The sequence below is a fragment of the Passer montanus genome, unplaced genomic scaffold (genome assembly GCF_014805655.1).
Source record: "Passer montanus isolate IOZ18808 unplaced genomic scaffold, ASM1480565v1 scaffold27, whole genome shotgun sequence".
Lineage (NCBI taxonomy): Eukaryota > Metazoa > Chordata > Aves > Passeriformes > Passeridae > Passer > Passer montanus.
This window is the reverse complement of record NW_024367372.1, coordinates 639472-664084: the sequence shown is the minus strand read 5'-3', so window position 1 is coordinate 664084 and position 24613 is coordinate 639472. Positions and strand designations below refer to the sequence as shown.

At 41.6% G+C, this 24613-nt stretch overlaps 1 protein-coding gene across 1 annotated transcript in view; it reads left to right on the top strand.

The window, feature by feature from the left end:
- The window catches only part of NAA30 (N-alpha-acetyltransferase 30, NatC catalytic subunit), a 20982-nt gene extending 75 nt beyond the window's left edge, over positions 1-20907 (top strand). Inside the window, exons 2-5 of the mRNA XM_039712963.1 lie at positions 146-1078; positions 8412-8535; positions 10539-10594; positions 17452-20907. Of these exons, the coding sequence (XP_039568897.1) occupies positions 149-1078; positions 8412-8535; positions 10539-10594; positions 17452-17589 (1248 nt within the window). The 5' untranslated portion in view covers positions 146-148 and the 3' untranslated portion in view covers positions 17590-20907. The remainder of the gene's footprint in view (positions 1-145; positions 1079-8411; positions 8536-10538; positions 10595-17451) is intronic.
- The last annotated feature ends 3706 nt before the right edge of the window (positions 20908-24613 follow it).

The window sequence follows — 24613 nt, the reverse complement described above, 5'->3', positions numbered from 1 at the left end:
CGCCCCGCTCCGCTCCCCGCCGAGCGCGGCCCGTGAGGCCGCCGCGCCTCCCCCCCCGCCCCGCTCCTTCCCGGCGCCCCCGTTGGGTTCGGCGCCTTCCTCCTCCTCCTCCTCCCCGGTGAGTTTGTGTCGGTCTCTCCCGTAGGATATGGCCGAGGTACCGCCGGGGCCTAGCAGCGTCCTGTCCCCGCAGGGGGACACGCTCTCCCCCTTCCCCGGAGGAGGAGGAGGAGGGGGGGGAGCTGCTTCCTCCTCCTCCTCCTCCGCCGCCTCCTATGCCGCCGCCGCCGCCGCCTGCACCGGCGCCCAGGACGAGGAGGCCGAAGAGGAGGAGGAGGAGGAGGAGGGACCCGCGGGCGGACGGGAGCAGCAGCAGCAGCGAGGAGGAGGAGGAGGAGGAGGCAGCGACGGCGGCAAGGGGGGCCCGCAGCACCGCCACCACCACCGCCACCACCGCCACCCGCCGCACCACAACCACCAGCTGAACGGCCTCATCAGCCCCGAGCTGCGGCACCTGCGGGCCTCCCTCAAGGGCAAGATCCTCGGCTCGGAGGCGGCCCCCGAGGGGCTGGAGAACAAGCGAGCCAGCAAAACAATGGGCTCCGGACAGCAGCAGCCGTCGCCCCCCAGCGCAGCGCCCTGCTCGTCCCCCCACGCCAACCACCTCCCTGCCCAGGGAAGGACTGCACCCTCTCCTCCTCCTCCTCCCCCGGCTCAAGGGGACAGGAGCCAGCCTGCTGCCACAACCACGACTGCTGCTGCTAAGACTGCAGCCCGCAATGGGCTGGCAGGAGAGACTGGCTTGGAGGAGGAAGAGCAGGAGGAGGGGGATGAAGGAGGGGAGGAGGAGGAGGAGTCCCTGCAGCTACTCTCCGGGTCCTTAGCGGCAGCGTGCAGTTTGAAAAGCTCGGGAACGGACTGTCAGCACGAGGAGGACCTAACGATACGATACGTCCAGTATGAGTCAGAGCTGCAGATGCCCGATATCATGAGACTGATCACCAAAGATCTGTCTGAACCCTACTCCATTTACACTTATAGGTATTTTATCCACAACTGGCCACAACTTTGCTTTTTGGTAAGTGCCGGGGGGAGCAGGGAGGGCAGGAGTTGGGAGTGGTTTGGGGCTGGGGAGGAGAGGATGGAAGGGTTGGCGTTTGTGGAAATACTTTTAATAATCTTTTCGTGGGTAAGGCCAAGGTTTTTTGGAAATGCCTGTCCCCCTGTGACCCGTGCAGGTACAAGTAAAGCACGTGCCCGAAGTTCTGCATTTGTTAACACATGTTTTAAATGGTGGGGAAAGGGTTTGAGCACAGGGCTAGGATCCAGGAATTCAGGGCTTCTAATCTTGGTTTTGACATTGACTTTTGTGACCTTTGGTAGCTCATTTTATGATTCTCTCTCAGTTCCTGGGCTTGGATTTAAAAAAGAAAGTACTTAGTCCACTAATGCCTTGTAACTGCTTGCTAATTCTTGCACAATGGTTTTAAAACTGACTGAAGCGGGGCTGGCACGTGAATGTTAAGTGATAGGTGGAGAGGCGCTGTGAAAGGTTTAGCAGACTTTTTGATCTCTGAGCTTACTTTGACAAAGACAAGTCCGACTGTGTTGCTTTTACAGGTGTGAGAGTGCTCGCAGCACGCAGGAATCCTCACGTTGGCTCCCTGCACTAACAGCATATTTAGCGTTGTATTCTTCCCAATGCACTGTTGAAAGGCTGCTTTAGCTGCCCCCCTGCCTTCCTAAATGTTTGGCCCTTTTTGTGTCTCCCTGGCACGTTTTTAGGATGACAGTGCATCCACAGGTAAATGAAAGTGAGTAGGAGCTGGCCTGAGGAGTGTGTGTGCATGGCAAGAGCTTAGCTGTGCTTGATTTACTCACAGGAACACTCTCAGCTGCAAAACAGAACGTTTAGGGGAGTTTGTGGCACTTCCTTGCTAAGGAAAATGATGAATTCTTGTCTCTTGATGTTTTAATTAAGGCTGGACACCCCTCTGAAAGGTGTGATTTAGCCAGAGGCAAGACACCCTTCAGTTCAGGGGTAAATCTGAGATTTTGGTAGAATATGAGTACAAGAGGTGAGGCTAATGGAGCCCATCTGGCCTTCAACTTCCTGAATGTCCCTGGTTTAGGATCTGCTAGAATTTATAGCAGGATTGATAGGGTTCATAGGAGGAGTTTGAGGGAATACAGCAGGATTACAGGAAGTTGAGCAAAGCAAAATGTTGACCTTCTGGAACAAAACAGAATGTGAAAATATTGGAGAGCATTGTTGGATGCAAAGTCATGTTTGCCATTACAAGGATGCTGATCAGAGCACAGTGATGTTCAAACACTGAGCTCTGCCTGTGACAGATTCACCTCATACTGAGAGTAAAATATTCCAGAACTGCAAAAGTCCATCCTTTGAGCATCAGGTGTAGCCCTGGTAATGCCAAGGAAATGTTGGATGCTCTTAGATCACAATGCATTTGTTTAGACTTTCACTCATTATGGTTTTTTTTGGTCAGGGAATAAGTGGAGAATTTTGTTGTGAGAAGAGCAGTGACAAGTTGTTTGACAGAAAACTAAAACAGATGATTTCTAATAAGTGTATTTAAAGAGTAAGATATCACTCAAGGGAAAGAAAGCTTATTTTGTAGTGACAGCTTCATTTTTTGATAGCCCTAAAGAATCAACAAAACTTTTCATGAACTCAGTGTATTTGCCATTTTTTTAGAAAGGTAAAACAATGCAAAGTACATAAAAGTGTAGAGAATAATATATGGCTGGGAATGTCTAAAGCCAGCAAATTGTTATCTGCTTAATAATTTGAAGGTCTTGCAGCATGCTGAGTCAAATTCATGTGTGGAGGGGTTGGGGTTTTTTGTGACTGGTTTTAATATTTTTGAGGTTTGTTTCTTAGAGCTTGTCTTGAAAATGTTCTGATCTATAAAATATAATTTGTTCCTGCAGTTAATGGACTCCTGAACTACTTCTCTCCAACAAATCACTTTAAAATATTTATCTTCAGTCAGGGACTACATATTTCAATTAGCAACAAGTGTCAGGATGGTGAACATGAAGCTTAGTCCCTGATCTCACAGAATCATTTGATTTAATACATTGTGGCCCCACACCCTTCTGCTTTCAGGTTTTGGCTGGGTTTTGAGTGTTTTGGGAAGAGGGGTTAGCCTGTGATTTTACTGTATTTGGGAAAAGATCTGCAAGGGTTCAGCCAATTCCTTTGCTGAATTTCACCATCACCATTTGAAAACTCTTCCAGGGCACATTCACCTGTCTCCCCTGTGCTGTCATGGCACCTTTCCTTTCCTCTCCCTGTGAGGGGAAAAGACTGACACCACTGAAATTGAAGATGGGATGTGGATTTCCCCTAAATAAACAGCACTTGTCTCTTTCTGGTGGTTTATTTGATGAACCCTCTAAACCATAATTTCCCTGTTCTGACAATGCAAAGCTAATTTCTGGGGACATTATAAACTTTACTGCATAGATTTGAAACTTGCTGAATTTTGGTTTGGCCATCCCAAGCTGCCCAGTTGCTCTAAGGGCTGGTGCAGCCCAGGCTGGTGCTGGGTTTTCCTTTCTCTTCAACCTGCCTTGTGCCAGCCTCTGTGTTGCTGTGATTTTGGGAGCCAAGATACCCCTCTGACCAGCATATAACCGTAAATGTGTGTGTATTTAGCTGTTTTAGGGTGATTCTCTGTTGGTTTAGAGCTCCAGATCTGTTCCTGTAGGATGTCCCAGGCACTGGTGCAGGAGAAGAGGTGGGAGTGCACAGCTGGAGGGAAGGCAGAGACCAACCCTGACTGGTCAGCAGTGAGCAGAGTTTTTCAGGCTCAGGGCACTTCCTAACTGTACACTCAAAGAAGAAGTTAATATTCCACTTTGAAAGGACCTGGAGATACTGGAAGTCAAAACCCTGTAAAATTTAATAACTAATTTACCCACATAACTGTTATCCTGACTTTAGGGGTAGCAGCTTGGGAATACTGCTCAGTGCTGAGGTGTCCCACTGCAGCACTCTCTGGACTGTGGCAAGGTAATAACATTTTTCCTCCATAAACTTCCAGTGGAAGGTGTCCCTGTTCCTGGCAGGGGGTTGGAACTAGATGATCTTTAAGGTCTTTTCCAACCCAAACCATTCAGGGATGTAAAACTGCAGCTGTCTGGTTCAACTCATGTTTTGCCTGTCTTCAGAAGAGCAGGTTTGCCCTGTGTGTTAGGTGTGGGTGCCCAGTAAATGCCTGGTTTTTACTTACTCTCAGAAGCTCTGTCAGCCCAGTTTCTCCTCAAATGATACCCACTCCTCTGTCAATGACAGGGGCAAGGGGCATCTTGTGTTTCATGAGAAGTATTTTTAAGCAATGTTACATCTTTGTCCCCAGATGGATTGTAAATGCATTTTCGACGTTGTAGCTTTCTTTTAAAGTGGTTTTGAAGCTTCTAGTCTTAGCAGTGCTAAAGTTCTGAAGCTTTCATTTCAGACTGATAAATTAAATATTTCAGAAAATTGTTTTCAAAATCCTTTAGCGTGGGAGAGGTGAGCTTAGGAAACCTTGCTCTGTGCCAGAGTTTGGATAAGACAGAACATAATAAAAGGCTGAGTGTTGTAACCTCTCCTGTAATTCTCTGTACCACTCAGCTGCCTTTTAAGAAAAATCTAGAAAATCTGTGCTTTTATTGGGTTCTTAACTTTGCCACTAGCTATAGCAGCATTTATAATTTAAACTTTCACAAGTTTAAAAATAACCTATTAATTCCGTGTAAGTGGTTTTAAATGTGTTGTAAATCCTAAATGACTGCAGTTAAGTCTTGTTTTGTACTAATGCTTTGCATTTTTAAAAATTGGATTTGATTCAAGAGTCCTGGTGTGTTGAAATTAAGATTTGTAAGACATCATCCCTGTTCTTCAGTTGTGGAAAACCTGGGGCTTAAAGGAAGAACCAGAAAAGTCAGGAGTTGTCTGAGAAGTCTTCCTGGTCTCATGGCAGACGTAGGAAGAAGAAGTTTTGTAGAAGAATTTGCAAACTTTGTATTCCAGTTTGTTTTTAGGAGTGACCGCACTTTCAGTCTCTCACTGCAGTCCCTGCAGCACCTGAGCAGGTGGCAGCAGCCAGGGCAGTTGTTCCAGGGGCTGTTCCTCACACAGCAGGGAATTGCTGCTCTCCAGGTTCATGGAGGGAAGCAGAGGGAGGTGGTGATTTGCCAGGAACTGGGAAGAGCTGTGGCTGAAGTGGCAGAGTGAGGTTAAAACCATTACCCTGAGTGATTCCTCTAATGGCACTCGGTAACACGATCCCTAAATGTGAGCCAGCTCCTACCCAGCTGTGCCCGGGATACTTTGGGATGGACTTTGGTGCAGGTGTGAAGGGAAAAATGCAGTGCAGCAGTGCAGGTTCTGCTGCGTTTGAATTGCAAAATATTTCCCTTTTGGGGCTAGTTGGTTGTTTTCATCTCCTTTAAACAAAATTCACATGATCTGGATATTAAATGCATACTCAGAGTGTGGCTGACAGACATAATGCCATCTTTGATAATGAAATTAATACAAATTGATTAATTCTATGAAAAGTAATGTTCTTGCTGATTTACAGACATTTCTCCACCAGCTCTTCCACTATATTAAAATCTGGTTTGTTTTAAGCATTTAAACTTATTCATAGGAACAAAGATGATGCAAATACTGGATTTGGATTTATGTATGTTAATCCTGCTACTAAGAACCTACTATTGGAGTAAATCTTACAGTACTCTGTGGAGTTTATAATACATAATAGTGACTTAGGCTGAATTCTGTTTGTAGAAAATTGCATATTTAGAAGTACTCTTGCATACCTGAAAGGAAAATTTGGCCCATGATTCTTTTCCTAACTGATGTTGTGTGGGAGCTACTTTTCTTCCCTCCTCACAACTCTCCATATTTCAGTCTGGGTTTTGCTTTTTATTCACACAGTTTAACTTTCTCCAGGAAATTAAATTGTAAAGTTTCACATCATGGTTTAGGTTCATTTCCAGCTTTAGATAAGGTTGAAAAGAAGGAGAAAAGAGAGAAAAGGCAACAAAACCCCCCCTGAATGAGGTGGAAATGCAGCACTCCCTTTGTGAATGGAACAGCTGTGGATTCACTGCCAGACTTACCTGCCTTAAGACAGAGAAATAGATTTAAGGGTTTGGAGAACTGGTAACAGAGTCATTCTTTATTCAGCTCTCTGGCAGCAGTGGTAAAACCAGTGGGTATTTGCTTCTTTGGTCACTGAAACAAAATTCTTTGCTGTTCATTTAGCATTTTAAATATATGATTCATGAATATAACTTTTCTGAAAAGTGCCCTGGAAAGAGCTCAAGAAATGAAGAAAGAGCTCAGATATGAAGCATCTAGATTGTCACTACTCCTGAAACTTGGGGAAAAAAATATATAAATATATCTTAAAAATGCTCCAGATAACTGTTTGGATCAACAGTTTGCACATGTTCACTGCAGGGCAAAGCACAACTATAACATGCTAGTTTGTGGTGTGCTTTTTTTTTTTTTTTAGTGAGGTATAAGATTACATCTAGGTACTCTGCATAATTATAGCAATGTTCTGAGCAGTTTGTCTGATGATACTCTTTATTTAACTCCCTGCTTTTCTCGGGTCTGAGCCGAGATACAGAACTTGCCTTGAGCTCAAACTTTGCATGCACTGCTTGAGTATGGGCACAGCTCCTCTTTTCTGTGCAATAACCTGTGTTTTGGAACAAATAAAAGACTGCTTAGAGGCTCTGTGTTTCAGTCCAGTTAGATCATGCTGGAGTTTTTGTTTGTTATTTTAAAAACCACTCGTTAGATTGTTCAGGGTTGTTCTTGGATACTGCTGAAATGTGTTTTCCTGCCAAATAAAAACTTAGCAATAGTTATATTTGCTTCAGCTGCATTAGAAATGGGGTTATAATTATGCTGTATCATAGGGCTCTGGAACTGCAGCTTGTACTTTTTTCGTTGCTTCATTTCACCTTTGCTGCAGCTCCTGGTTGACAGCTGACTTGGTTAATAACCCACATCCAGGTGGAGATGCTCAAAGACTTGATTCTTTTGGGGGTGAAGAGACCACAAGAGGAAATGACCTGCAGGAAGGAATCTCCTGTCCACGGAGCTTTACCCTCCAAGCTGTGCATGAGGGTTCAGGCGGTTGAGTTTATACCACAGGCTTTGGAGCAGTGAGCTCTGGCTTCACAGGTGGCTGCTCTGAGGCCTGGCAGTGCTGGCTCTAGCAAGTCTTTTTCATTTGACATGTCTTAGAGTTGTAAATTTGGATTATCCACAGCTCTCGTGGCAGCACATGCTTGTGCCAATCATGTGCTGTAGTCCTGGTTTAGCTGCTGCACTTGAGCCCAAGGCTGGTCCTCCCTGCAGGTCTGTCAGAGGCTGTGCATCCACTCACACAGCCATATGTAAAGTTAGGAGTTTCTTTTTATCTCTGCCCATCTTTCCTGGGTGCACAGGAATTTGTTTTCCCCTTGGATGCTGTCCCACTCTGCAGCATTACTCAGTTTTACTGCTGCAGGTTATAATGTCATTAATCCCTTGTGCTGCCTAATCCTTCAGTTAACATGACTTAGTTTTCCTTTCTCTCATGATAAAATTTTGGTGAACACGCTGGGTGTGCAAGTGGTTTGCTGAGTGTTTGAGGAGGAGTTGGGTCCTTTCCTTTTTGGGGTTTTTCTTGTTAATATTTCAGGATGCCTACGTCTCCTTGACCACAGTTACTGTGACAATGCCACTGGGATTAACTGCCAGTGCATAGCTCTTAACAAACAAAATTCCCCAATAGTTAAAATGTGTGAAATTAACTGTGCTTTTTTGTTTGTTCTCCGGGTGTCATGTGACTGAAAACGACAGTGTCTAAAGATTAAATGCAGCAGCACTTTTCTCTGATACTTTGTGGCCTTGACATTAAAACCAGACAAAAATTAAGCATGTTATCTAGCACAGCCCTTACACAGGAAAATTCAGATCACTATAAAACAGGATTGGACATTTTTCCTCTGTAGAAGCTCATATGAAAGGGTAATTTATGCCTTAACCTGGTCTTTTATTTATTTTCCCTTTTATTTATTTATTTTCCCTTTTTAATCACACGTGTTCTTGCCTGTAGACTTTGTGAAATGATAATGTGCTTCTCTCCAGGAATAATTCATTGGTTGTTAATTGTCCTGGAACTTTATTGGAATGTAATAAAGCAATTAAGTCTTTTAATCATAGTAATACTTTTGGAGACGCTTTTAAAATTTACGTCATTACCTTTTCGTGGCTTTATACAAACAAATTTTATGTGCCTCTTTCACTTGAAAAATGAAGTGGTTTGCTGCTTTTGGTAGCGCTGTGGATCCCAAACTGAGAATTCCATCCGTGTATGTTTGTCTTTAAGGCCATGGTAGGTGAGGAGTGTGTAGGTGCCATCGTCTGCAAGCTGGATATGCACAAAAAGATGTTCCGCAGAGGTTATATAGCCATGTTAGCAGTGGATTCCAAATACAGAAGAAAAGGAATTGGTAAGAATAGCCTTTTTTCTTCTTTCTTCTTTAAATCCTCTCTGGCTGGGATAACTGTAGTTGTCATAAAGATTTAAGCTGAGCTGAACTTCAGGATGTGGTGCTTTGTGTGTCATCCTCGCCTTACTCAACCACACGAGCTCCCCAGTGGCTTTCCTGATTTTGTTAAAATAACCTGAAATGCCCTGTGAGGTTCACACCTGGGATCTGGTGAGGCTAAAAAGAAAGGCAAGCAGCAGCCCCTTACCTCTGCCACTGCCAAATAACAGTGGGAACTGCTTTGTGGTTTTATGTGCACCCTCATCACTGTATTTTCATGTTGTGTTCAGGCTCCTTTTTTACAGTGAACTTATTTCCTGACTTCCCCCTATAAATTATGCATATATTACCCATCAGGGAGAATGTATGGAGCTCATTATTGTATTAATCAGGGAAGAAAAATAGCTTTGTATTGTTACTTGAATGATTGAAATGGAGATCTGTTTTGTTGCGAAGGGACGTGGTAAAGAAATCACTCTTGGCAGGGAGTTTGCCCTTTCTCATTAATCAGTTTTGCCCTGGTGAAGGGAATTTCATTCTAACTCCAGTTAGCCAAGTTGGCTTAATTAAATATCTCTTCTTATGGAACTTAATTTTTTCATGCTGGTTATTGTGAAATTACATTGTGTAAGGTATTTTTAACTAAATGTAGACGTCAGCTCCAAAGCTTAGAACTGTGCTTCACCACTCATCCACACTGAACAGCTCATGCTTCTGTGATTAAAGACAGAAAATTACTTGCAATCAAAAAATACAGTGATCCATTGCAGAATGTATCATTGTGTTTGCTTTCTTCCAGAAAAAAACCCTCCAAAAAAACACATTACCACGACTGTTCAAGCATGTGCAGATTTTTTCTTTCCCCAGTGCAATTCAAAAGCCATTGTTGGTTTCTGTAGTGGAGCAGAGGAAGAGGATACTGAGGAATCACTGTCTCTCCTTTCCTTTAGCTGAGTCATGAAGGAGTCTGCCATAATTTAATTGCAGGTGCTTGGATTCAGAAGTAAATAAGAGCTAATGCTGTTATTATGAAGATCACTGCAAGACTTCTCCCTCACTTTAGTCAGTTTGTTAAATTAGAAATACATACACAGAATTTGTCTTTAAAGCTTTGCTTACTTTAGCATTATATACATTGACTTTTTCCTACATTTGCCACCTTGCTGTTTCTCAAAGTGTGCTGTTAGTCTGAAGATCTGCTTTAAATGTAGAACAGTTTTATCATCACATTCAGTGAAAATGTTTATTGATTAAAGTTTTGAAAATCTTTTAAAACATTCTGTAGATTCCTTGGGTTTTTTTCCTTTTCCATAGCCTTCTTATGGAAGTGAGATTTATGCAATTTCACTGAGCAGCAGTTTTTTCCACTAATAAATTTTAAATCAACCTTCATTTTCACCCCAGTTTTACAGACAGATAGGGATATTACATTTGCATAACCATTGTGAAATAGATGAAAAATAATTATTTCAAAATTAAACTAATGCTTGACTGAGGGGCAGGGATGGGCTTCAAGAATATTATTAGATACTAGCAAACCCAATGGGAGTGAGCCATAAAAACAGTGGTTTCATAAGTTCTGTTACTAATACAAGTATTTGTTTTAGTAAGAGGAAATTCCCATGGAAGATGAATGTCCTTCAAGCACATGCCAGCAGATTTTGACTTTAAATGCAACAAAAAGGAATGAATCATATCTTGGAAGGCTATATTTAACACCATGTTGAGCAGAGCAGCCAGTTTCTAATATCCTTGTGTTAGAAGAATCTTGCACTTGAGCTGAGTCTCTGGATAACTTCACAGATTATTTTAGTGTTCAAACTTGAGACTGCAACTCCTTGTTTTTCTTTCCTCCCTGCTTTCCCCAGGTGTCATGTCATGTAGGTAGCACACATTAGTCATATATAAACTGGCATTTTTGTTTTGCACTGCAACTCTGACACTTACTGAAATCTGTGTTTCAGGTACAAACTTGGTTAAGAAAGCTATTTATGCTATGGTTGAAGGAGATTGTGATGAGGTAAGATTTTATAATCAAAACTTTCATAATGTAAATGGTTTGCACTCTGTTGTATGTGGATTAATTTCACAGGTTTTTCTTCTACAGGACTTTTTATAGGTGGGAAATAAGTTGGTAAGAAGCTCCTTTATAATAAAAGGGAAAACAACCTCTAAGAAAAAGTATGGCACAAATAGGAGATGAACTTCTAAATTTATCCTAAGTGCTGAAATTCAACAATTTACATTGTGAAGCTGCCTCAGCCTTCACTCAGGCCCATTTTCCTGCGAGAGCCCCATTGAGGTGCAGCTGAGCAGTGGGATGAGCATGTCCTGTGTGGCCCTCCAGAGAACAGCCAGGCACAGAACAGTGTGTGCTGTGCTGCTGCAGAATGTGGATTTATCACAGCCACTCATCAGGCTGTTCTGACACTGCACAGAGCAGGGCTGCAGTGGCTTAGCACAGCAACACAGACATGCAGGGAGAGTGAGTGACTGGCAAACTTCCCTGCCCCTACAAGTTGTTACTCTTTCACCAGATTACAGTTCCTGCTTTTTTCAAAATATAAATATATACATAAAGCAACTCGTGTTATATGCTTTGTTTAACTTGTGAGGAACTCTCCATCCATCCATCCATCCATCCATCTCCAGGTTATCTGTCCCTTTAACTTCCAGCTCCTTGGCACAGTGCAGTTGTTCCTGATACTGAGCGCTGTCATTTCAGTGTGTCACAGTCAATGAGCCTTTGATCTCTCTGTTATCTCACTTCAGCTGCTCCCTCCATTGTCTCACTGCCCCATGGGGAAGTTTCTTATGCAAAGCTGCAGTTGGTGTCACAGGACTTTTGGCACACGCTCCAGTTTATTTTTCCACTTGTGTTTCTCTTCCTGCAGCATCCCTGCCTGTTCTGTGGCTTCATTCATTGGGAGATTTGTTCTTCCTCTCAGATCCCTTCATGCCTCGGCTTGCTGCTGTCTTCTTCCCCCTCACCTTCTGATTTATGTTGTAGTTGGGCAGTACAGTGCAGTCTGTAATTCTTTTAAGTTCTTTATTTTGGCTTCTTGCTTCTATCCTGGTTTCTAAAATGCTTTCCTCTAATCTCTTTTACTACTTGTCTACACTGAACTAATGAACAAGAGGTTGGTTTGTTTGTTTTCTCCATTGCTTTCCACTATGGTTTTGAGTTGATTTCCCATTTCTAGGCTAGTCAAGATTTTTTTTTAAAATTGCAAAATACTTGAGGATCAGGGTTACAGTGTTCACACCACAGCTGCAGAAGTGAGATGCAGAGAAGGGAAGTGAATTACCCACTGTCATTAGAGAGTCAGGAGTAGAACTGGATGTTTCTACTCAGGCTCTGAGTTGCAGTAATTACTGTATAATTTCTGAATGTCTGTGTGCTACTCCTCATGTAAATTCATTTCTAGATTGGACTATCTAACAGGTGACCTCTAACAGTAACCTCTTCTGTGTCTGTCTTTTTCCTCTACCACTGTCATATTAATCCAAGATCCCTTTTTGCTGTTTTTTTAATCTCCATAAACATGAAATAAATGTGATAAGGGTTGCAGGTCTGCAGTGAGGTCTCATTAAGTCTTAGTCACAGATTTTCCTCTCTGGTGCTGTATAAATGTTTTGGACAAGGGGCAGAGGACATTTCTGAGATTCTCTTTATTCAAAGGCACTGCAATTCAGACTCTTTGAATTGTGTGCTGGATGGGGGCAGCCATGGTTTTGGAATTGCTGTTTCTAGAATGATTATTCCAAACTCATCCCCTGCTTTTTGGGGGCTTTTGCACCAGCTGAGTCTTGTGCTGGCACTAAATTTTAAACTGGGAGCTCTTTAGGGAGGATGGAATACAAGCAGAATATTTTACAGATTATTTTTTGCACCATCAACTGAGGCACACTCACATTTATTTGTATTTATGTTAGTTTTTTCCACATATAGGTTATCCACAACCAAGAAAACAGTGTTTACATATTTATTTTTTCCTTTGCCACCAAGTAGGCTTCTTCCATATACCCAAAATGGTGTAAAATAAGGATGTTTGTTACTTGTGCTAGATGATGGAGCACTGAGCTTTCAGTCAGATCAGAATCTGAAAAATCTAACTAGGCACCCATGAAAAGCTCTGCCCAACTCTTGGGTCTCACCAGTTTTCACAACAGTTGTCAGGAGATCAGTTTCTGATTAATTGATGCTTAAAGCTCATCAGACACAAAGTAGTGCATCACAATAATTTGTCTGTGTGAGGCATAGAAATAGTTTAATCATCCCTGCAGCTTTTAAGGCATTTTTCTACATCTTTTAATAAAATGAGAATCCTGATGAAAATAAAAAGATACTGCTTTTTGAGATAAGATGGAGTGCAATTAAAAACAAAATGCTATTTTCTGAAACTTGCTTGGAATAGGATTAAAAACATGAATATGCAGCTGTGGGTGTTGTGAAAAATTTCCAAAGGCTGCTTGGAAACTCTTCCCTTCAATCTAATTATGGCATAGATGCAGTAAATAGACTTAATTTTAATAATTTGTGGCATATAATCTGATAAATGCCTCACTCAGTGTGTTGCTTTTCAAAGTATCACAGGTTTGGCTTTGGAGGTACCAGCACTGAGTCCTGAAAAACAAAGGATTTATACAACACCACAGATGAAAATCTTGACAAATCACAGCTGATAGGTGGCATTTCAAAGCCTGCTGCAGTGTTCTGGTGTTTAAGGACATTTTTTTCCCCTGTGGGCTGTTTTAGTGGGCATAAACCAAGGCAGGCCTATGGAATGAGTGGTTTACAGTGCTCAGCACCCTGCCTGAGAGGCAGAGTCTTCCTCAGGGCTGTGGAAGGTTTTCCCTGGGAAAGCTGTGGAGTGAGTGGGGAGGTGAATTGACTGGAATGGAATCTGTGTGCAGGGGAGGAGCTGGCCATGGAGCTGGCCATGGCCTACATTGGAATAGAAACCAGGGAAGTGATCTGCTGGTGGGGGTGGGTGCTTGAGCCAGAAATAACCTTCAGGCCTGGAGAAAGCACTCGCACTGCAGCTTCCAGCTGGACTGTCTGCAGATAACATTACAAAACTTAGGCATCTCTGATTTGGATTTTTTGGTTTTTACCTTTGTGACTTTCTCAAGTATTTGATGTTCATGAATTCTGATATTTGGGGTAGTGAACTGTACTGGGCTGAGTTTCCAGTGGATCACAGTGATTTAGGATAACTCTGGGCTGGTTGCATGGAAAAGGGGAACTGTGGAAATAAATCAGGTGAAGGTGAATAGTTATTCTTTCAGCTCCAAAGTTTTGGAAGTATTTTTCTTCCAGTTCAAAAAAAGAAAAGCATGTGCTGACTGCAGCAAGGTGGGTGTCTGGCTGCTTTTTGTGCTGTTTTTGCTGGCAAGCAGTTTCCCAAACCTCCACAGCTGAAGACCATCCTGTGGAACTGTTACATCCCTTAATTACAGTTAGAAAGGAGGAGTTGTTCATATGCAGGTTTTCCATCTGTAACAAATGACTGAAGAATCTGCATCCATAATATATATAATAAATATAATATATATAATATATTATATATGAAATATAATATAGAATACATAATATAGTATATATTCTATATAATATATATATTATAAATAGTATAGTATTTCAGTAATATGAAGTGAATGGTTTGGTAACTAATGGAAATAAGACTCCAGTAAGTGGGACTTCAAAAACCTTTTTAAAGCAAAAATGTAGAACATGAAAGGGAAGATTCTCATGGGACTTCCCATTGGAACTTCAGGGTGATTTAGAGTGTCATTCTAATTCAGCACCACACTAGTACAAATGAAATGTGTGTTTTTATGGAATCCTATTTGAAATCATTACATTACTGATATTTTTAGTTTCTCCTTAATCTACAAAACATAAAAAGTCTGAACTTTAGATTTTGGGTAGTGCCTGTCTTTAAAAGTTGAGGCAGTTAAATTGATTAAGGACATTGGACGAGCCCTCATAACTTGAGTCTGATGACCTGTCAGACTTAAATGTAAGAATAAAAACCTTCTCTGTGAGTGATGAGAGAACTTTCTTCATTTGGCTGTATCCATTCCATGACTTGGGTTTTAAACTTGAGTTCCTTCCGAGTTTTAGCTGAAGAAGCAAGAAGGCTTGACCACTCCAGTTGGCTTCAGTTGAGGATTAAATTAAAGGTGTGAAAATGTAGCAATAAGGAACATTGCACTCCACTCTTAATATAGAAATCTTTTTTGCTTCTAAAGCCAGTTAATATTAGAGTTGAGCTAAAACTTTTGGTTTATGAAAGATAAAAGAGAATGTCACAACCTTCAGAAATTTGCAACTTGAGCAGAAAATGCTGTTAAATCTAATCAGAGCTTTGCTGCCCTTCAGGGGGGTGTTGCTGTGTTATCTGAGGATTTAACAGGCATATGTGTACAACAAAATCGACCCACAAGAGCAGAAATAAATGTAACAATTGAAGGTTTGGAGCTTGATAGAAAAGTTCACACAGGAAGAGATGTGTTCTTCACCCAAGGAAGCTAATGAAATCTGAATAAAATATGCCTGTGTTTCCTTTTCAGATAACAGGAGCATGTCTTCAGCTGCAGTATATTGAGATCAGGGAATTACTTTTCATTGTGCTGAGACTTCCTTAGAAATACCAGAGCAAATCTCTTGCATTTGCTTTCAAGATGAGCATTTACTCAGGTAGTGGGATTCCAACAAACCTGTATTTCAACATTTAACCACTCCCTTCAGCTCAACCACCTGCAGTGCTGGAAGTGTTCTAGCATTGCCAGGTGTTGGTGCTTGCAGTTGAATAGAGAGTTGTTACATCACTCTGCCAGGTTACTGAACCTTTGAGAGAGTGAATGCCCTTGGTAGCTGAGAGTTCAAATAAATAATCCTCTGCACAGGTCAGATTCCTTCTTTGGCTCCAATGTTTTGTTTAAATTGGAATTAAGGAGTTGTACAATGTGTAGAAAATAGCCTTTTCCAGCAAAATTATGGTGCTCCCATAATTTCTTACAGATGAATAGTTACCCATTTTAATGGGTGAAGGATGTTAGGAGTACTCCATCAGCCCACAGGACTTGCTGGTAATGTTCTGGGAAGTGCCAAACAGAGAAATTCCATCTCTCATTCTTGTCACAAAACTAAGAATTGAGTTAGGTTGTCTTAAGTGTTCAGCTACAGCACTGCCCTGCTGTAATTTAAGAGCTCTGATGATCAATATTTCAATGTGTGACTCTTAGTTCCTTTTTGTAAAACTAACTGTTTCCAAGTCTTATATTGTTCATTGGGTTGTTATCTCCAGCTTTATTGTTCTTTCAACATCCTTACACTGAGAAACACGGGTGGAATTGCCCATTGGAATGTGGCAGCCAGTGGTTAGACTGGTCACCTCCAATAAGATTTTAAAATCCTTTTAATGTAAGATATATTTGACTCAAGTTTCAGGCCACTCTAACCACTGGCTGCCTCCCCCTTTCACACTGGCCTAGCCACTCCTCAGACTGCAGAAAACAAACCCTGTGGAGAGAAAAAGGAAAGGTTTTCTGCCAGGTGGCTTTGGAAGGAGCTCAGAGACAAGCTTTGAGAGCTGGCAGGAGAGACCAGGGGGAAAGGAAGGGGCAATGTGTGCCTGAAGGAAGGGAGGCCACAGAAGCCATAGAGTAGATGGACTGTAACTGCTCTACAAATCCAGGCTGATATTTTGGTCCTGTATTTTCATTCTATGGTCTTTCTACAGTGACCATCAGCCCCTGTTTAATATGTGGATGTTCACTGCCAGGGGTGTATGGAGCCCAGGCCTCGTTAGTTCAGCCTCTGTTCTTGCTAATAGCAGAGCCTTAAATTATTGAGTTGGACACCAGAGTTAGTTTTTATTACATGGAGGCAATGCAGGGCTTGTCAGTTATGGCAGAACTCTGTCCAGTGCATGTGGAGAAAAGAGAGAGAGAAACAAGTCTGAAAAATTCTGAAGTTTTTTGATTAATGTCTTGTTAAGGCCAGTGTAGTTTTTTGCCTGTGCTTGAGAATTCTGAGACAATTTTGAGTCTTACTTTGGACTACCCTTGGACTTGGGTCTGAGTTATTTCTCACAGGTCTTTCTGCAACTGGGATCTTACCAACAGAGGGGGAAAAATATGGAAAACTCTGCTTATTCTTCTGGTGTGCGCTGTGATTTGGGTTCAGGGTATTTGCTGGTACCAAGTTGGATCAGGCTTGGAGCAACCTGGAATAGTGGAAGGTGTCCCTGCCCATGGCAGGGGGTTGGATCTGGATGATCTTGAAGGTGCCTTCCAACCCAGAGCACTCTGTGATTCTTGTGCTGAGCACAAATATTCACTGCAAATGTTGGTCCCACAGCTGGTGTCAATTCAGAGCTTTTATCCACATCTGACTCCAAGGAGTCAGGGGTCAAAGATATTAAATCATTTAATCTTCAAGTGCCAAGTTCTTGTGACATGTAGAAGTTCAGTTACTCACTCAAAATATGTTTTGGATCCTAACCTGTTTGGTAGCTTGGGTTTTGGGGGAGGATGTTTGGGATTTGTTTGTTGATGTGTTTTTTACCCTTGTTATGAGGTGGTGAACTGAAATACTGTTCACAGCCAAGATCTAAAATCTTGAATGTTGTTTGCAATTATAGTTGTGGATGAACTGCTATATTATATTTTTTATGTGGAAATGGATGCTTAATATGGAAATATTGCTTAATTAAGTAAAGATAAGAAGAAATTAATTCCATTCACTGCTAACAGCCATACCTTTAAATAAAACCTTTGAATTGGTTCAGCAATCGTGTACCTGCAACTGCCAACTAACTCGACACGCTTTTTTTTCTTTCTTTTTATTTCTTTTCTCCCTTAAAGGTTGTATTGGAAACAGAAATCACAAATAAGTCTGCTTTGAAACTTTATGAAAACCTTGGTTTTGTGCGAGACAAGAGGCTGTTCAGATACTATTTAAATGGAGTGGATGCCCTGCGTCTGAAACTGTGGCTGCGTTAGGAGACCCCATCCCAGCCAGCAAGCGACGTCCCAGCAGCGCAGAGTTGTCCTTTGCATGCAATGCAATTTGTCCCAAATTGCTTTGCAAGGTGGACTTTTAGTACTTTCCATGCAGCTCTTAAACCTGTCAGTGTCCCATTGAGTGTCGCACACATTCGTTGCACTTTGGCATGGCGCATTTGTTCCGAATTAAAGCCGATTGTCTCAGACTCCGAGTCCTTTTGGTACCAGCCAGATGTGCCAGGTGGTAGCCAAGATCTGTTCATTCATTTGCAAGTCTGCTGACTCTTTAGGACATCCACACAGTGAACGTTTTAGCAGAGAAAACCTGGATGGGAACGCCGCTTTTGGTTCCCGAAAATTCAAAATAAAGCCAATGTAGATTGTAAAATTCTATAAGTATACTAACATTTCATACAAAAATTGCCATAGTTTTCTGGGGAAGAAGAAGAAAAAGGAAAAAAAGGCTTCAATTTTAGGTTTTATTTTTCAATATTGAATTTTTCCATTCTTAAATATTGGTACCTCAGTGATTAGTGAATGAAAAAATGTATTGTAGGGTGGGGTGTGTGTTACAACAAGTAACCATTAAATTGCGTCTGCCAGTGCCTGTATAGATAAGTATATTTGTCTTCACCTCTAAGTTTGGAGTGCATGCTTTTATTCTTTTACTTTCTTCAGTTGTCTTTGCAAGTCAAAAAAAAAAACAAACAAACTGCTTTTATTTAAATTCTGGATTTGATAATAAATTATTTCAGCTTTTTATAATTCGGATACTTCTCCCAAACAAGGGTTTGGAAGGCCCTTCTTATAGCAAGAAGTGTAAGCTATTTTGAAAACCTTGAGTAGCTGCTAAAAGAACCTGGTGGCACCAGTGAATCTCTGCTGGGTTTGGATGCACTTTTGTCATTAAAAGAGTGAGGGACTTCTTTTAAAAGAAGATATAGAAAATTAATGTAAATTGGTATGATTTTTATTTAATCAAAATTATTGCTAGAAGCTCTGAGAAACAGCTATTTTAAGATAGTTGGAACAATTTTTTTTCACATTCAGATTGCTTTGCTTCAGTGTTCTAAAATGCTTCAATCTTTGGTTCTTGATCTTGGAAATGAATTTCAACGTGTATCATATTCATTTTCAGCTGCTCTCATTTTCTCAACTTACATGAGCTAAATTATTGGGGGAATTTTCCCCCTCTAAAATCAAAGCAGTGGGAAAGGAATTCTGTCTCTCTTTCTTGTATTCACTCTTGCTTTGTTTTTCTTTCTTTTTTTTCCCTTTCTTTATTTGGGCTTACATAGGTTTTACCAATACCCATCAATTTTTTCAGTAATGACAGCGTCGAGGCTTTCTTGTTCCATGTGATTCCATAGCCCAGGTCTATGAATCAGTTGGATTGGGGGGTTTTTTTGTTTGTTTTGTTTTGTGGGGGTGTTTTTTATTTTGGTTTTTTTGGGGTTTTTGTTTGTTTGGTTTGGTTTTTTTCTTTTTTTAAAGACAAGAAGAAAGGTATTAGGTGACTTGTGGAAGCACCTCTGTAATCAGAGATCTCAGAATATTCAGAGTTGGAAGGGACCCACCAGGATCAAGTCCAGCTCTGAGGTGAATGGTCCTTACAGGGATCAAAAGGATGAACTCAGTGAATCCACTCTCATGGAACCGAGCGAATTCTCCAGATTTGCCTTACTACACTTCTTTTTTTCCTTTTTAAACTGGTTTGAGTCATGGGGTTGGTTTGGGGTTTTTTTTATTTGTTTTCATTTTTGCTAATTACTGTACACTAAAAACAAAACCAACAAAACCCCTACCTCCAGTATCATTTGGAAAAGAGCCCTGTGCAGGAAAACTGGATTTGAGCAAAGCCGCCTTTTGCACAGACCAATCGCACATGGTGATGGACGTTTCTTGCCATGTACAAATCATGAGTTGTATTTGAAAATAAAGATTTTTAATGGAAGCTGGCCCTGCTGAGTTTTCTGCTTGTAGAGACACCATCTGTGCTGTCGAGGGGCTCTGTTCCCCTCAGTAAAGAAAACTCATCTTTAAAAGGGTGCCCAAGACAAAGTGTTGGAAGTGGGGTCTGTTACTCCCAGGACATGCTGGAGCTCATCCTAAAGCCACTGCTGCCTTGTGACGCCATTAAACCTCTTGTTACCCTGCTCCCTCAGGGCTGCCAGTTTTTCTGGGTGGCTTTTCAGCAGTTTTGTCTTTGTTCAAGACTTCAATGTTGGTATCCAATCCCTTGAGACAGGTTTCCGTCAGCTGTGGTCCAGGATGTAGGGACTGCCCTGGAGCTGGATCAGGGAGGTTTCAGACCTTGCAAGCAGCTCTTGGGCTTGATTCACAAATTGCAAACTGAGCTGCCTTGTGTGTCTTGCTGGGGTTTCAGTCTGCAAAGCCAGACAGGCAAGTTTTCTGTTGGTTAATATTTAAGCCGTGGGTGTCTTCAGATTCAAAAGCCAACTGGCAAGTGAGCTGAAATCCCTCCTCACTGCCAAAAAACATCCCTCTGGAGCAAACTTCAAATACAGTTCTGGTTGGTTATTGTAAGAAGTGGTTGCTGCCATGCCTGTGTGGAAAATACTGAGCAAAATAGGTGTGGATCTCTCTTTTTTTGTTTTTCAAAGAGCATGTGGCCTGAAAGGTTCTGCCATGGCTGCTGTGTCACAGTTCACTGCAGGAGACACTGAGCTGCATGTGCTGGGTCCTGTCAAACAGATTTGTTCTCTGTGCTGCTTGGGATTAGGAAATCAAGTGGGAAGCCTTGAATTTGCATAGGTTTTCAAAAGGAGTCTAGCAAGGAAAAGTTGGTTATTTTTCCTGTCTGTTGCTAAACACAGTTCTCTCCCCCTCGCCTTTTTGCATTGACAAATCTAACTAAGGAGTTGATTGCTTTTATATTTAAATTTGCCCAAATGTTGCTACTGGCTGACATGTCGGTCTGGATGTTTGCATTCATTATGTTGTTTTTTTAAGAAATGATCAGGTTCATCACCTTCAAGGCATCATCAGATTGGTGTTGCAGAGTATGTCACAAACTATTTTTCAGGGCACTGCAAGACATTGCTACAACTCAGTGCTGTGTTGAAAAAACTTCAGGTCTTGTATAAACATTACAACCTATGTTGGAGTTCAGGTATCAGGTGGGCATCTATGAAAATAGCAAGTGTATCTCAAAATACTGGACTGCTGTTTTGAGTGGATTATATTCTTCTGTCCCTTTATCCTTTTTGATGAGAACAAAACCAGTGGCGTTACAAAATGTACAAGTTGTCTGAATACAATGCAGTCAAAATAAATGGTTACGTTGTTTATCTATTTCCTTTTCAACGGGAATGTTCTAATGCTTGTTTTGCTTTGTCTACAAAATACAAACACAGTTGCTCAAGGCCAGGCTGGATGGGGCTTGGAGCAGTCTGGGATAGTGGAAGGTGTCCCTGCCATGGCAAGGGCTGGAAAGAGATGGTCCCTTCCAACCCAACCCTTCCATGATTCTGTCATTCCAGTGAATGATTCCCCAGCTGCTCAGCCCCGGCAGGTGGCTGCAGTATGTAACCTCCAGGTGGGAGACACAGATTGAAATTCCAGCTCTGCATCCACCACAAGTTCCACCCTGGATTTAAGAAATTATCTATCACAGTCAAAACTGAACCCTGAGAGCATCAGCAAAAAATGTCCTAAACAGCTTCTTAGCTTCTATGAGAGGTGTTTTTCCTATTTTCTGCACCAGCTATTGCCTTGATTTGGGGCATTTTCTTTAAAAAAAAAAAAAAGAAAGTAAAAGCAGGAAAGGAAAATTACTTTCTGCTGAAGTGAATGCTTCTCTTCAGGTGTCAAAGACTGAGAGAAGGTGACAAAGAGGAGGTGGTGGCCAAAGATTGAATACAGGAACTTGATAACAACTGGCTTTTTTTTTTTTTTGTTTGAAAAATACCAGTTAAGAAGAAGGTTGAAAAAGTAGGTGACCAAACAGCTTTGCTAAAGCAACAAAGATTTATGCAAAGCTGAAGTTGTTACTCATATGTAATAATAATATTAGAGACTTGTTGAATAACCTGAGTTGGAAGGGACCCATAAAGATTATTGTACTCCAACTCCTGGAAAAAGTAATATATTATATTATATTATATTATATTATATTATATTATATTATATTATTTATTATAGTATATTGTAGTATAGTGTAGTATATTATAGTATAGTATATTTATTATTACATTACATTATAATACATTATAATATTATATTTTTTTATTATATTTATTATATCAATTTTATTATATTAATTCTATTTATTATATTAGCTATTCAACCCCCTTCCAGACACTACCCTTACAATCCCTGCCCTGTCCACGTGAGCACTCTCCTTTCCATGAGTAATTTAGAGCACACAGTTAATTGAATACTCTGGTGCTGCCACAGCTCCCTCCCAAGGGATGGAAGAGGCTCTTAGTCTAAATCAAAATTAGTCTTTAATATCAGCAAGAGCAAACAAAGGAGCCCTTGGAGTGATGAAAGGAGTTGATGTGTCACTCCTGAGCTGGGCTGAGTGTGCTCCAGCCCCATTGACTCCGAGCAGGAGGCTTTGCTGGAGGAGATAATTACAGGAAGAAGAGACCCAGCTGCTCTTCAGACAAATTAAGGATGTCCTTGTCCCTCATCTCCCTCTCCACGCTGGTCTGGGAGTCCTGCAGCTCTCCAGGAATGAAAAGCAGTTTCAGGCTCAGCCCTAATGAAGGGCTTGCACCATCCGTGGCTCCTGCTGCAGGTCAGTGAGAGAATTCACCACAAAATGGGATTTTTTTTTTTCTTTTCCACCCATTTTTTTACTCAGGTGACTTGATCCAAAAGCCTTTTGGTGTCCCCAGGTCTGAAGTCTCTCCTGTGGCTGGCACAGGGCTGTGTTTCTTGCAGCAATAAACTGAGCTTGTTAGGGATGAGTGAGCCTGAAAATGTAAACAGCTGAGAAAGTAAATAAATGGGAAGTGGTTCAAGCCACAAATGGCAGTCAGAGCCTTTTCCTGCAAATAGCAGAGATTTTTATCTCACTATCTGAAAGTGACATTCAAAGAATTGCTCTCTTGGGATTGGAAAAGGAGTTCTTCATTACAGGAAACAGGTCTGGATATGATTAAAAAGCTAAAGTGTTCTCCTTGGGGGTTTTTTTAGTTTTGTTTTATTGAAGGGAAATTGAAAATCTGGTGATTTCAGTGAAGCAGAGATTACTCCAGTGGCTCCATTTATGAACTGACAAATGGAATATGGAGCAGACATTTACAGAGGTGCTGCCTTGCACTGGGCTCTACAATCTCAGTATTCTCAGTCCCTCCTGCTGTGTCAAAACAGGCCAAAAAATACATTTATTGAAATGTCAAACTTCAATGTTTTGGCTCTGTTCATGTGGATAGAAAATAACTTTTCTATCTCTGCAACAGGAATTTTGTAGTTCTCTGTGAGATTGTTCTGCAGTTTACTGTGTGTTCTTGGAAAGTCCTTTGGAAGAAGTGCTCCCAGAAAACTCTCAGCCTCAAAATCCCAGGAACATTTTGAACCTACAGAAAGAGACCTTTTTTTTTCTCACAGATCCTGAGAGTGACTTCTCCTGTTTTTTTCCTCACCAGCTGAAAAGCTTAATCCAAGTGTGGAAATAAAATCAAATTCCGGAAAAACATTTTAAAATATCTTCTTAATGATCTTTTGCCAGCTTCATCCCTCTTCCCCTCCTGTAAACTTTTAGTTTCAAGCTGTTCTAATACTCAAAGGACGGATTACTGTGGGTAAGTTTTCCTTGGTAAATAGTTTCCAGGGAGATTTAGATTTCTTTAAGCTGCGAATTTCTGCTCCTTGAAATGCAGAGAGAATTTTCTGGGGTTTCTTTTGGTTGTATCCAGCCCCAAAACTCCTTTCTGTCAGAGTGCATTGGATGCACTGCCAGTCAGCACTGGGCAAACTGGCTCAGGACAGGGGAGGAAAAAGGGGAAACTGAGGCAGGAGAGGCTGGGTGTGCTGGAATCCTTTGGCTTAATGAATTCTGGAAATCAGAACTTGCTGCTTCTTCATGCCTTGGGGTACATGGATTATCCAAACCCTGTACAGATGGGAGCCTTGGGATGTGCTGGAGGGGTGTCCTCAGGAAATCTGCTCATCCTCCTTTTTTCTTCTCTCTGTGCAGACAAGAATGGCCTGAGCAAGCATTATCCTGCTCACAACACCGGATCACACGGCAGGGAAAGGCACAGGAAAGGGCAAAGCAAGGATTTGGTGTGGGAGTTACCATGTGTCAGCACTGGGTTGTTACAGGAGCCCGAAATCATGAGCCAAAGCAGGTTTTGCTGGGGACTTTCTGCAGCCACAGGGTTAATCCTTAAAGCTGGGCCTGACACAGGATGGGGCCTCTGACTCTGTGACTCAGATGGGGCTCCAGGCTCACACTGCCTCGCTTCACCAAACAGAAACTGATTTTTTCCTTAAAATTAGGACTTGAGTTTTGTATTTGTGGGGTTCTTAGATGAAGGAAGGAAATGATGAATTTGACTTTATGTTCTTAGAAGGTTAATTTATTATTTTATGATTTATACTCTATTAAAGAATACTAAGGAATACAGAAAGGATACAGACAGAAGGTTAGAAGACACTAATGAAAAACTCATGACTCTAGAAAGAGCCTCGACACAGCTTGGATGTAATTGACCAATAAGTCAAAGCAATTCACATGAAACTAATGCAACAAGCAGCTGTTGGTAAGCAATTTCCAGCCACATTCCAAAGCAGCAAAACACCAGAGAAACCAATGAGATAATATTGTTTTCCTTTTTCTCTGAGGTTTCTCAGCTTCTCAAGAGGGAAATCCTAAGCAAGGGGATTTTTCCAGAAAATATGATGGTAACAATGAGGGGGAAATGGTGAACCACTGTAGGTTACAGCTAACAAAGCAGTAATAAAGCAAACCATCTCCTGAAACAGCAGCTACACCAGAAGCTGTCTCAGCTGGGGCAGCTCTCTGAAACCTCTCTGCAACAGGCAA